The sequence below is a fragment of the Amblyraja radiata genome, chromosome 7 (assembly GCF_010909765.2).
Source record: "Amblyraja radiata isolate CabotCenter1 chromosome 7, sAmbRad1.1.pri, whole genome shotgun sequence".
NCBI lineage: Eukaryota > Metazoa > Chordata > Chondrichthyes > Rajiformes > Rajidae > Amblyraja > Amblyraja radiata.
Window position 1 is genome coordinate 53,913,589 of NC_045962.1, and position 13,076 is coordinate 53,926,664.

General features: G+C 49.1%; 1 protein-coding gene across 2 annotated transcripts in view; it reads right to left on the bottom strand.

The window, feature by feature from the left end:
• Positions 1-257: 257 nt before the first annotated feature.
• sh3bp4 (SH3 domain binding protein 4) overlaps positions 258-13,076 on the bottom strand; it is an 81,351-nt gene continuing 68,532 nt past the window's right edge. For both annotated transcript variants that reach the window (XM_033024545.1, XM_033024546.1), the window contains exons 4-5: positions 5,944-6,132; positions 258-1,270 (exon numbers count right to left, since the gene is read on the bottom strand). In XM_033024545.1, the coding sequence (XP_032880436.1) occupies positions 1,046-1,270; positions 5,944-6,132 (414 nt within the window). In that variant the 3' untranslated portion in view covers positions 258-1,045. The remainder of the gene's footprint in view (positions 1,271-5,943; positions 6,133-13,076) is intronic.

The following is a 13,076-nucleotide window of genomic DNA, read 5'->3' on the forward strand; positions in this document are numbered from 1 at the left end:
CAGTCTCGGGAGAGGCCGTGGATATCGGGAGCCCCAACGTCGCCGGAGGTTCAACCAGCCCCGACGTGGGGTTCGATCGTCCGGCGCGGGAGAGCTGACATCCCCCTGATACAGCTCAGGTCGGCTACGGGAGTTAAGATCATCCCGTCAACGGGGGGGATCGAGACCCCCGACCGCGGGAGAGCAAAGGGAGGAGATCGAACTTTTTTCATCTTCCATCACTGTGAGGAATGTAGAGGAGTCACTGTGATGGATGTTTATGTTAAAATGTGTTTTGTGTGTTCCGTTGCCTTTTATTTGTATGACTGACCTGGCAAATTAAATTCCTCGTATGTTGCAAAACATACTTGGCTAATAAAGTATTATTGTGATTGTGAATCTATAAAAGCTAGCAACATTTAATGATTTTTCGATCAGGGTAATGGGGAGGTGTTTTTGAGATAATATAAACTGTATAAAAACGGGGGCGGGGGGGCGGTGGGAATCTCTCGAGCACTCGCTGTCATCCATCCTGCTCCAGTGGCTTCTGGAGGAATGATGTTTATCTGAGCTCCTCAACATTAGCTTGGTTACCTTCATCCTTACATAAGGGTATTGAGTTGCTTCTGATCTATTCTCACCATCCAAGGTAGCTGGTATCTGCCACAAAGTTTAAAAGTTTACTATACCTTCATACATATGAATTATTGCTTAACAAAGAGTGTTTATAGGAACCTAACCCCTTTTAACAGAGAGGAGCTGTATTACTAACTCACTGGTGGATTCACCCATTCACTATATAAAATTCAAATGATTTTGTGCAAAACAAGCTATCAGAATTCACTCCCAATATCAGGTGGCTCTTTTCTTTAAAAAAAGTCTTAGGAGCCAGACTGGTTTGAATACAGTGCCATAAAACTGACAATGGAGGTTCTTTGCAACATCAGAGGCCCCCTAAGTTGTAAGGATGGTTTATTGAAGCTGGCACTAAATAGAAATTAGGGCGACTGATTCAAATCTACTCTCTGCTCTCACTGAGTCTTCACTGAAGAGGTGAAAGTATCGTTCAAATGGCTGCGTCATCCTGATCCAAGGGACGAAATGCTGCTGCTCTGAGGACATCGAGAGCGTGGACCAGGATCAGGGTTCCCGTCAAATGCTTCCACCGCTTTGTGATGGGATGCTTCATTTTATCCAGCCCCATGTGCAGCTCTTGAATCACATCTCTGTAGCTGTCGCCGATTTGTGCGCTCCATGTCAGCAGGAAGTCATAGGCTGGTTTCCACATAGCCTGGAAGGGAATAAACCAATTAGTCCTGCTATTTTCTATGACAGCACTCGATTTGGGCTTTTAAAATAAAAAAAATACATTGCAACCCGTCAAATGACAAAGAATATTTCCATTGGATCGCCTTTGCAAACCTTTTAACTTTCTATTGGCAGCTTGGAAACCTCCTGGAGAAAGATGCAACCAGGCTAACGTATGGATTGAAGATATACACAAAAAGCTGGAGTAACTCAGCGGGACAGGAGGCATCTCTGGAGAAAAGGAATAGGGTCGAGATCCTTCTTCAATCTGAGAGTTAGAGGAAGTGATCCGCTGAGTTACTTCAGCTTTTAATGCCTATCTTTGGTTTAAACCAGCATCTGCAGTTCCTTCCAACACATAACGTATGGATGAATTGAGTCAACGGGTAAGAATTTGTTAGATACACAAGCTACTTAAAACTAGGGGATAAAAAACGTCTTGTGCTCTTCTGTTCAGGTTGGAGCAGATTTTACACAAATTCAACAGGTACAGGGACTACATGGGCTACTCATGCTTGCGTAGAAATATCTATTGGTGCAGCAGTTTCATGAGGTCATCAGGATATTACAATTAAAACAAAAATTATTTAAGATTACGGGAAACTCCACTTCCCACATTAACTGACGGTAACATTTCCCGAGTATACTCATGGCATTGCTGTTCCCAACAGCCAAATACCCATAACCTTAAATCGGCACTAAGGTTGCCTAATATCACGCAGAGATGCTTGAAGTCCAATCCTGAGCTTTGGGTTCAAGTGCAGATACAACTATGGTCAAAATAATCACCGCGTCTAGTTGTTTCTGCTCAATGTAAGTATGCTATTACACATCTGCACAGCAGGATTTCATTGATTAGTGGTTATTTTAGGGCATCCTGTATCCTCTGATGAATTCTGCCCCATTGACCAACCTGTTTATCAGTGACAGGATGCAAAGGTCAAACAGAGGAGGCCACTTACAAATTTTGGCTAACGTTACGCAAGTTCACAAGTCAAGTTAATTGTAAACATCCTATTGACCGTAAGAAAATACTGCACCGATTTTAAGCAGGAGAGAGTACAGAGAAGATTTACGAGGATGTTGCTAAGACTTTATTCCATGGAGTGCAGGAAGCTAAGGGGTAATCTTATAGAGGTGTATCCAATCATAGCTAGGTTGAATGGAGTGAGCGTTGTTCTCAGGGTAGAGAAATCAAGAACTACAGGGCATAGGCAAGAGGCAAAAGAATCAATATGAAACTGAGGTCATAAGGAATAGGAGTAGTATTAGGCCATTCGGCCCATCACGTCTACTCCGCCATTTAATAATGGATGATCTATCGCTCCCTCCTAACCTCATTCTCCCGACTTCTCCCCATAACCTATGACATTGGTACTAATCAAGAATCTATCCATCTCTGCCTTAAAAACATCCACTGACTTGTCCTCCACAGCCTTCTATGGCAAAGGATTCCACAGATTCACCACCCTCTGACTAAAGAAATTTCTCCTCATCTCCTTCCTAAAAGAAAGTCCTTTAATTCTGAGGCTATGACCTCAAGTCCTGGACTCTCCCACTAGTGGAAACATCCTCTCCATTTCCGCTCCATCCAAGCCTGTCCACTATTCTCACTATTGAGGGGTAACTTTTTCATACAAAGGTTGGAAGATATATGGAATGAGCAAGTAGTTGAGGCAAGTACATTAACAACGTTTAAAAGGCATTTGGACAGTTTCTCGGATAGGTTTAGAGGAATATGGGCCAAATGTAAATAGGATTAGCTGTGATGTTACATCTTGGTTGGCATGGACATGTTGGGCCAAAGGGCCTGTTTCTGTGCTGTGTGACTCTACCTGTGGTGAATAGCGTGACAGAAATACCAGTTTATTTTCACTGTGTCCGAGACATTGGCTTTAGGCTAAGAGAGCATGTAATCAGTCCAGCAACAAAGAACCATCTGTAGCAGGTCTTATACAGGTTCAATCATTCAACAGCTGTCCGGGATTAGTAAATGACCCTGATTGTTATTGTTGAAGGTCAAACGCATACATATCAGACAGAGCAGCAGACTGAGCACATTAAACAACGCTAGTTAAAATTGTAGCCAGCATGAGATCCATGGTCTTTGGGAAAAAGTACACATCACCCATTCTTTGTCTGCATCATTTAAAATCCCTTGCCTATTGTTTGTAACACAAACACATACAAACAACTCACCCCTAGGGTGGGAAAACTATGCAATATACCTCTTACATATCTGGATATTCAAAGAGGAAGTGATGCAGATCAGTACAGCTTTCAACACTCGGCTGAAATCAGAAAGAGCAGCTGGCAGAGTTTGATGAGAGGATAAGGGAGACAAGCAACAAGGTTGCTGAAATGGTCCAAGAAGCTCAGGAGTAATTAGGGTGGCAGAATGGTAGAGCTGCTGTCTCACAGTGCCAGATACCCAGGTTCGATCCTGACATCGGGTGTCATCTGTATAGAGTTTGAACGTTCCCCCCTGTGATTGCCTGGATTTCTTCTGGGTGCTCTGGTTTCCTCCCACATCCCAAAGATATGCTGATTTGTCGGTTAATTGACCAAAGTCAGGGGGAACACTCTTGCTGGCTCCACAAAATGGGAATCTATGGGAACCACTTAACACTTGAGCTTCATGTGGCATTCTACAATTACAATCAGGGTCATAGGACACCAGTCGCATTAAAGTCACTCCAGGAAACACTCAATGCACCGGTGAGATCGTCAAATAGGCGCGGTAGTTAAGTCCAGCTTCTTTCATTTAAGGCAGCTGGCAAAGGTGAAGCCCATTCTTGAACGACAGCATTTTGAAACAGTAATCCATGCCTTCATTACGTCTCGGCTGGATTACTGTAACGCACTTTATTTTGGAGTTAGCCAATCTTCCCTTGCACGTCTCCAGTTGGTTCAGAATGCTGCTGCTCGCCTTTTAACTGGAACACGTAAGAGGGAGCACATAACGCCTATTCTGGCCTCCCTCCACTGGCTGCCTGTGTACTTTAGAGTTCATTTTAAGATTCTTTTATTTGTTTTTAAATCTTTAAATGGTCTCGCCCCGCCTTACCTCTCTGAGCTGCTTCATCCCTACGCTCCTGCTCGGTGCCTCAGGTCAGCTAATCAGCTGCTCCTGGAGGTACCGAGGTCTAAGCGGAAGCTCAGAGGGGATAGAGCCTTCTCTGTTGCTGCTCCGACATTATGGAACACTCTACCTTTGCACATTAGACAGGCCCCTTCACAAAACTTGTCTTAAAACCCTTTTCTATTCCTTGGCTTTCGCCCCTGCATGAGATTTTGCTCTTGTTTTAGTGTTTCTATTATTGTTTTTTATTGTTTTTAGTCTTTTAATGTTTTTATTGTTTTGTTTTATGTTTATGATTAGTCATGTACAGCACTTTGTTGCAACAGTGGTTGTTTTTAAAGTGCTCTATAAATAAAGTTCAGTTCAGTTCAGTGAGATAGTGGCAATGTTTTCACAAATTATTTTATTATATTTATCTTGTTCTGCACACTGACCACATGTCTGTTCAGCTCATTTAGGTTCACCAATCATCTAGTTTTGTGTAGGAAAGAACTGCAGATGCTGGTTTAAATCGAAGGTTGACACAAAATGCTGGAGTAACTTAACGGGACAGGCAACATCTCTGGAGAGAAGGAATGGGTGATGTTTCGGGTCGAGACCCTTCTTCAGACAGTCCACAGTTTTGTAACTTGGAAGATCAGTTGGCATCCGTGCAAAGAGAAACAGCAAATGCTGTTGGTGAACAACGTCTTTTCAGAGCACTTTTTTACTTTCAATGTCTCCAATTGCAGTTTAATATTTTTTAACTCACAAATAACCACCTTTGTTAAAATCGAATGGTTTGCATTGGACACAGAATTATTTTGCTCTAGATTCTGCATGACTTAGGACACTTTCATTTACCGGTGTTTGCAGTTGCATTTCAAAGCAAACTACTAAATGTGGAGAGCTCTAACAATGGACCTGAATGTCATCATGAACTAAATTGTCCCTGTCTTAAACAATGACATAATACACGAACTGGAAGGTCTCATAATCTGACTGTGACACTCTTTGGATGGTAATTCTCATTGAAAGGGACGGCCTCTTAATATCTGTGTTTGTCAAACCTAGACTTGGATAGTCTTTCAATGATACTTTATTGTCACGTGTACTAAGGTACAGTGAAATGCTTTGTTTTGCATACAACTCGGTAAACATACGTTAAGGAAACATGGAAGACTTTGACATGGAAGTACTTTTTCAGAAGATAACCCATGTTAAATTAGTGGACTTGTTTAGATAGAAAAAAAGTTATTTGAGGATTAATAGGTTACGACAGTGTAGAGAAATTATAAACTGTTTCACTAAATCAAACTGGCAAAATACTGGCAATTTAACATCTTGAAAAACATATCAGATTCAATAATCAACCAGAGGAACAATGAATGAAGTTGGAAGATTGGAAGAAAGATACAGAGTGGATAAAATGCACTCAAACAACACACTAAAGTCAAAGTAGGCTTTAAAAAGTGAGTCTATCAATGCCGTGTTACAGAATCTAGAGATGGGCCAAAGAGCCTATTTCTATGCTGTCAAACTCTAGGTAGTGTGAGTGCTGGTTGCTCCAACACTGTCAAGCTGAATTTCCTCACCTCAGTTTCCACCACTCCATTTTTGTCCCTGTGGGGAGCTTCATAGGCGTCCATCTGCTGCTTGGACACTCTGGCCAGTTTGTCAGCTAGCTCACGCCATCTCGAGGCCACTTCCACGGCAGTAGTGAGCAATACAAAATCCTGAATAAGCCTGGCAACCAGACCCTGGCAGTCCAGCTTCAACAAGGCCTAGAAACAAAAGGAAGAGTTCATCAGATCATCAAACAGATGAAAGGCTCCTCTGGCTCATCACGCTCAAAGAAATCATCATTCAAACACTTTCAACCATTCCCTCAATCTCCTTGGAAAAGATAGGGAAAGATCTCCGAGTCTATAAAAGATACTTGCAACTGCGCAGTCCCTTCCACAACCTCCAGACGTCCCGAGGGACCTTATGGCCAACAGAGTATTAACGCTAAGGTGTGGCTGGTTGTAATGTAATGTAGTAATGTAGAGAACATGCAGCTCCCGCACGCAGCAGGGTGAGGGAATGAACAACAGGTCTGCTTTGTTAAATGGAGACACAGACGCTGGATCAGTGTTCTCCCTTTCGAAGCGGGCGTAGACGGCATCAAGCTTGTCTGGGAGTGTTAATCTGTAGAAGTTCGAGAACATTTCTCCTGGTCATGCTAAAGGTCTGGTGCTCGATTGGCTCAGGCACTGCTCCAAGAGGCAGAGCCATGGAGCAGAGGAGCAGCGGTGAAGGACATTAACAACATTGCTTGGCCACATCGTACCCTGAAACTCCAACCAGGCGCAGCCACCAGGAGAATGGGCCCTTAAGACTAAGTTAGGAATCTACATTTTCAACAACTTTGAACTTGAAGGGTACAAGATGGTGCTGGAAATGTGATGACTCTTGTGTACTGTCAGTGTATCGACTATATTACTCTCTTGTACTTATGTATCACTATGCCAATGTGCAGTGACATTTTTACTGACTTGTTTGCAAAAAAAGGAATTTCACTGTACCTAGGTACATGTGACAATAAAATACCATTGGAAACTGGACCAAAAATACGAGCTACTTGAGGAACTCTGCGGAACATTGCCTCCATAATTGCTGCATGATACACCGAGCTCTTGTAGCAGCTCGTTCTTTGCTGTTTTTATCAAAATTGTTTGAGAAAGTAACAAGAACATCGCTACAAGTAACAAGATATCATCATGGAATCTTTTGTGGCCTCTTTAAAGACCAGAAAGGGCAATTGATAACATATCTCCAATTGATGTAACCTTGTGAGACTGCAGCACTTTCATATTGCTTCAACCAACTGTTAAGGTGGGTTCTAGTGTTTGAGCTCTGGAGTGCGAAGGAGAGGATCAGGGATTAAATCCTCGGAAGGCATCCCCTCCATTGATGAGTCAGATGGTAGTTACATGACTCATGTAATTTATGGAAAAACACTTGTTATCTACATCTTGTAATCCCTGCCCCGCCTTCGTCTCAAAAGCAAATTGGAAGTCATCACCCATTGCACGTCGGCAATTCATTCTCCAGGAAATTCATTTTCTTCCCATGTTCATATTGTCCACACATGCCCTCTGCTCCCTTACCTTAGAAACATAGAAAATAGGTGCAGGAGGAGGCCATTCGGCCCTTCGAGCCAGCACCGCCATTCATTGTGATCATGGCTGATCGTCCCCTATCAATAACCCGTGCCTGCCTTCTCCCCATATCCCTTGACTCTTAACCGAGAATAATCTTTCAACAGGGCCACTCTGCCCAAACCTGTAATTATTTGATAGAGCAATGTCAGGTCTCATCAAAATCTACCCTGTTCTGAATGCCCTTGAGCCAAAGCCTTGAGCAGCTGAGGTTCTTAAAGCTATCAATCATTCAGGTCTTTATCAATGGTCATTCGATCCAACACCAGGTGGAGCAGCCCAAGATAAAGTAAAATCAGCAGTTGGTGATTTTGTCAAAATGATGATTTGTGGCTTGTAAGTTCGTTCCATACATGAACCCCAATACTTGTAGTCTACAGTTTCCCTCCACTAAAGCCATCCCCTGACCTGTACAATGAGATCTATTTCTCACTCAAGTCACTAACTGGAACTTACATTTTGTGGGCCCGTAAATATGTAATGTAACAAAATATTAACCTGACAAGCACCATTTTTCATTAGTTGAGTCATTACGTCTTTTTCTTTTACTCATGCAAATTAGGTAACACAGAGTAGGTTTTGCACCTACCTGCCAATGTACCAAATATACCCTCAACTTAAAAAAACATCAAGCTGGAACTCCTGTTAACTGCAACCCTTTATTTACGAGGTTAAGGCCAAATCGAACTTTGCAAACAAAACCAATAAAAATCTTTTATACAATTTGTTTTTTTTTGATAAGTATTGATTGTTAATGAATAAGCAATACTCCCTGACAATTTTGCAACATTTCAAGGTAGAGAAACATGTAAAAACAAAGAACTGCCGATGTTGGTTAATACAGAAAAGGTCACAAAGTGCTGGAGTAACTCAGCAGGTCATGCAGCATTTCTGGAGAACATGGATGACGATTTTGGTTGAGACCCTTCTTCAAAATAATTGTAGAAGGGGGGCACAGGGAGAGAGAAGATAGCAGGTGTTAGATCGGTTTGAAAAGTTATGGATTGTGAATCCATAGGGAGGAAAGTAGTGGGGAGGGAGAAAAAAAAAAATAGGTGGGGGTAGGGGTGGGAGAGGGTCACACCTACCTCTTGACCATACATTTGGGAACAATCCTAACATTGTTATTAAACTCGCCGACAGGGGAGGTGCTGTTGTAGTCTGGTGGGCTGACCTCTACCTTGCGAAAGGCCAGGTACCAGCTCTTTATCCCAAAAAGCTCCGTCACAGAGGACTCTGTGATTTACGGACTGTTCCCAGGTACACATTCAGAGACTGACATCGAGTGCTGCTGGAAGGTCATCAACTCGGTGAAGGACGCTCTTTGGTCTGCCCGAGCGTTGTTCACCACCCAGCAGAGCGAGATGTCCGTCAGGGAATGTTGCCGACTGGCCCGCTGCACTGCAGGAGGACGTGCTGAGGGACTTACTGATGCTCGGTGCAGCCAACGCCAAGGCTCGGTGGGGGAGGGCCACAGTCTAGGGTCCTTCCGCTGCTGGACATGGGGGGCACGGTATGGGGGAGACGCCCCTCAAAATAAGGGAAGGCATCCCACGCCAGAGGGCCACATGAGTGGCACAGGTGGGGGACAGATTTGTGAAATTTGAAAAATGTATAGACTGTGGCGGCTCCCAAGGGTCGTGCCATCATACTGTCGAACCCCTCGGCACGGGAGTGGTTCAGTCCGGAGGCGGCCCTTAGCCAGAGGGTTTAAAGGCAGGGGGTTGGGTGCCATCTTTCTCTTGTTTGGTCTTCCCTACAACCAGGAGGAACATAATTAAAGGTGCCTCTCAAAACACTGGACTTCGTGCTTCCTTTTGAGACCCACGCACTACATTGGTGACCCCCGACGCTCCATTGGCGTCATGATGGAGAGAAGAGAAAGCCCTACCTCCTCACACGCTGGCCCGGCCCTGTCTCTGGACGCGGTCTCGGTGAAACTGCCCAACTTCTGGACCACCCGGCCGCTCATCTGGTTCCAGCAGACGGAGGCCCAGTTCAACCTGCGGGGCATCACGGCCGATGCCACCCGCTTCTATTACCTGGTGGGGGCCCTCGACCAGGACACGGTTGAAGAGGTCACGGACTTCCTCGCAGCCCCCCCGGACACTGATAAATATCTCGGCCCGATTTCCTCCGGTGGGGCGGGGGAGCTGTGGAAGGAGTGACAGCTCCAGCCCGACGGCCCGTACGATCACCCCCAGCGGCAGTGAGGGGTACTGCACCTGCAGTCCAGCGCCAGCAAGCTGCAGGCACCACCAGCGGGAGCAGGCAAGCTCCAAGTAACATCAACATGAGGCGCTGGTGCTATTTCCATCAGCGCTGGGGTGCTGCAGCACGACAATGCCGCCAGCCGTGCATGTTCCCGGGAAACGCCTGGGACGGCTGCCAATAGTCCCCGCGGCGGCCAGCCAAATTCACCGCCTCTTCGCCTGGGATCGGCGCTCCGGGACCCGCATCCTCGTGGATACTGGAGCGGAGCTCAGCGTCCTGCCCCCTTCGCTGGTCGACATTCGTTCCAGTAAGCGGGGACCCGTCCTCACCGCGGCGAATGGCAGCCCCATCCGCACATATGGAGTGCACATGGTTCCGATCGTGTTCGGCTCCTGCCATTTCTCGTGGCGGTTCACCATTGCCGACGTCTCCCAGCCATTGCTCGGGGCCGATTTCCTCCGGGCGCATTCCCTCATGGTGGACGTCAGGCGTCAGCGTTTGGTCAACGCCGCTACGATGGAGCCGATCACTTTGCGTTTGTATCAACCGGTGGGACGACCCCTGGCGTCCGTGGACTCCCGCTTCGCACGGATCTTGGCCGCGTTCCCAGACATTCTGACCCCACAGTTTCGATCATCGACCCCCAGCCACGGAGTGGTACATTTTATCCAGACTACCGGCCCACCTCTCCATGCACGAGCACGCCGACTGCCGCCGGATAAACTGCGTCTGGCACGGCGGGAATTCCGCACAATAGAGACCATGGGGATCGTCCGCCCTTCGAGCAGCCCTTGGGCGTCCCCACTCCACATGGTCCCTAAGTCGAGCGGGGGCTGGCGACCTTGCGGGGATTACCGACGGCTGAACGCCGCAACAACAGCGGATCGATACCCCTTACCCCACATCCAGGACTTCACCGCCCATTTGGCTGGGGCCACAATATTTTCCAAAGTGGATCTGGTACGGGGTTATAACCAGATCCCGGTTCATCCGGATGACGTACCCAAGACGGTGATCATCACGCCATTCGGACTTTACGAGTTCACGCGGATGCCGTTCGGCCTCAAGAACGCTGCGCAGGCCTTTCAACGCCTAATGGACGGGGTTTGTCGCGACCTCGATTTCGTGTTTGTGTACCTGGACGACATCCTGGTGGCCAGCCGCTCGCAGCAGGAGCACTGCGCCCACCTTCGGCAGCTCTGTCAGCGGCTCAGCGAGCATGGTTTGGCCATCAACCTCGACAAGTGCCGTTTTGGTGTAACCGAGATTGACTTCCTCGGCCACCGCGTGACTGCGCAAGGCGCGGTTCCCCTGCCTGACAGGGTCGACGCAATCCGTCGGTTTCCCCGCCCACGCACGGTGCGTGGCCTGCAGGAGTTTGTCGGCATGGTGGCGTTTTACCATCGTTTCGTGCCATCCGCGGCCCACATCATGCGGCCTCTGTATCAACTTCTGGCGGGTGGGCAGAACAAGAACGTTGAATGGACCCACGAGGCAGGGGCAGCTTTTGACGGCGCGAAGGAGGCCCTTGCTCGGGCCGTACTGCTGGTGCACCCGCGGGAAGATGCCCCGACTGCTCTCACGGTGGACGCCTCGGAGTCGGCGGTTGGTGCTGTGCTGGAGCAACTGACGGGCGGAGGTTGGCGACCCCTGGCCTTCTTCAACCGGCACCTCAACCGTGCGCAGACGAAATACAGCGCATTCGATCGCGAGCTCCTGGCTCTGTACCTGGCAGTGCGCCATTTTCGCTACTTCCTGGAGGGCCGCCCGTTCACCGCCTACACGGACCACAAGCCGCTCACTTTTGCCCTGGCGAAGGTTTCCGACCCCTGGTCCGCACGACAGCAGCGGCAATTGGCCTACATTTCGGAGTATACAACATCTATCCGCTACATCGAGGGGAAAGAGAACCGGGTGGCCGACGCATTGTCCCGCCGTGTTCGAGGTGGCGCCCGGAATTGACTATTCTGCTCTGGCAGAGGCACAGCTCACGGACGATGAGGTGCCCACCTACCGGACTGCCATCTCGGGCCTCCGCCTTGAGGATGTCCCTCTCGGTCCTGGGGGAGTGACAATCCTGTGCGATATGTCGTCCGGTCAGCCGCGCCCCATCGTCCCTGCCACCTGGCGCCGGAGGGTGTTCGAGGTGATCCACGGACTGGCTCACCCATCAATCCGGGCGACAACGGCACTAGTGGCCGCTCGTTTCATGTGGCACGGTCTGCGCAAGCAGGTTGGCCACTGGGCTCGCACCTGCATTCCGTGCCAGACGGCAAAAATCCAGCGCCATGTCCGTGCGCCTCTCCAGGAGTTTGGTCTACCTCACCGCCGATTCGACCATCTCCACGTAGACATTGTAGGGCCTCTCCCGCCGTCCCGGGGCATCACCCACCTTCTTACAATGGTGGACCGCTTCACGCGGTGGCCGGAGGCCATTCCGCTGGCCGATACTTCAACGGCTACGTGTGCTCGTGCGTTGTCCGCGCACTGGATTGCTCGCTTCGGGGTGCCGGCGCACATCTCCTCAGACCGGGGGCCACAGTTCACCTCTGAGCTGTGGTCAGCCATGGCTCGCTTGCTGGGGGTGCGGCTACACCACACCACGGCTTACCACCCGCAAGCTAACGGTCTGGTGGAGAGGTTCCACCGGCAGCTAAAGGCAGCACTGAAGGCACGACTCTCCGGCCCGGACTGGATGGACGAGTTGCCGTGGGTCATGCTGGGCATCCGGACTGCTCCCAAAGAGGACTTGGCCTCATCATCAGCGGAGCTCGTGTACGGGTCGCCACTCACGGTGCCTGGGGAGTTCGTGCCGTCGGCGCCGGGGCAGCAGGGAACGCCCTCATCCACCTTAAAGCACCTTCGCGAGCGAGTTGGCAGGCTCGCACCCGTTCCGACGTCCCGCCATGGGACATTTCGCCCACACATGCCACCAGCCCTCAGTGACTGCCCATACGTCTTCCTGCGCCGTGATGCCCACCGGACGCCACTCCAGAGGCCGTACGAGGGCCCGTTCCGGGTGCTGGAACACGGGCAGTCGACTTTTGTCCTGGACATGGGGGGCCGGCCGGAGGCAGTGTCGATTGACCGTTTGAAGCCGGCACACCTGAACAAACCTCGGCCTCGAGGGCGCCCCCCTTCACGGCTCCCTCAGCCTGTCACTCCACCTGTCCTCCCGCCGGTCCCTCGACCTGTCCCTCCACCTATGCCTCCGCCAGCCCCACGATCGGCTGACTTCCGCACACGGGCCGGCCGGGTCTTGCGCCCGCCGGTGCGTTTTGTGCCTCTGGTTCTGGGGGGGGGGGGGGGGC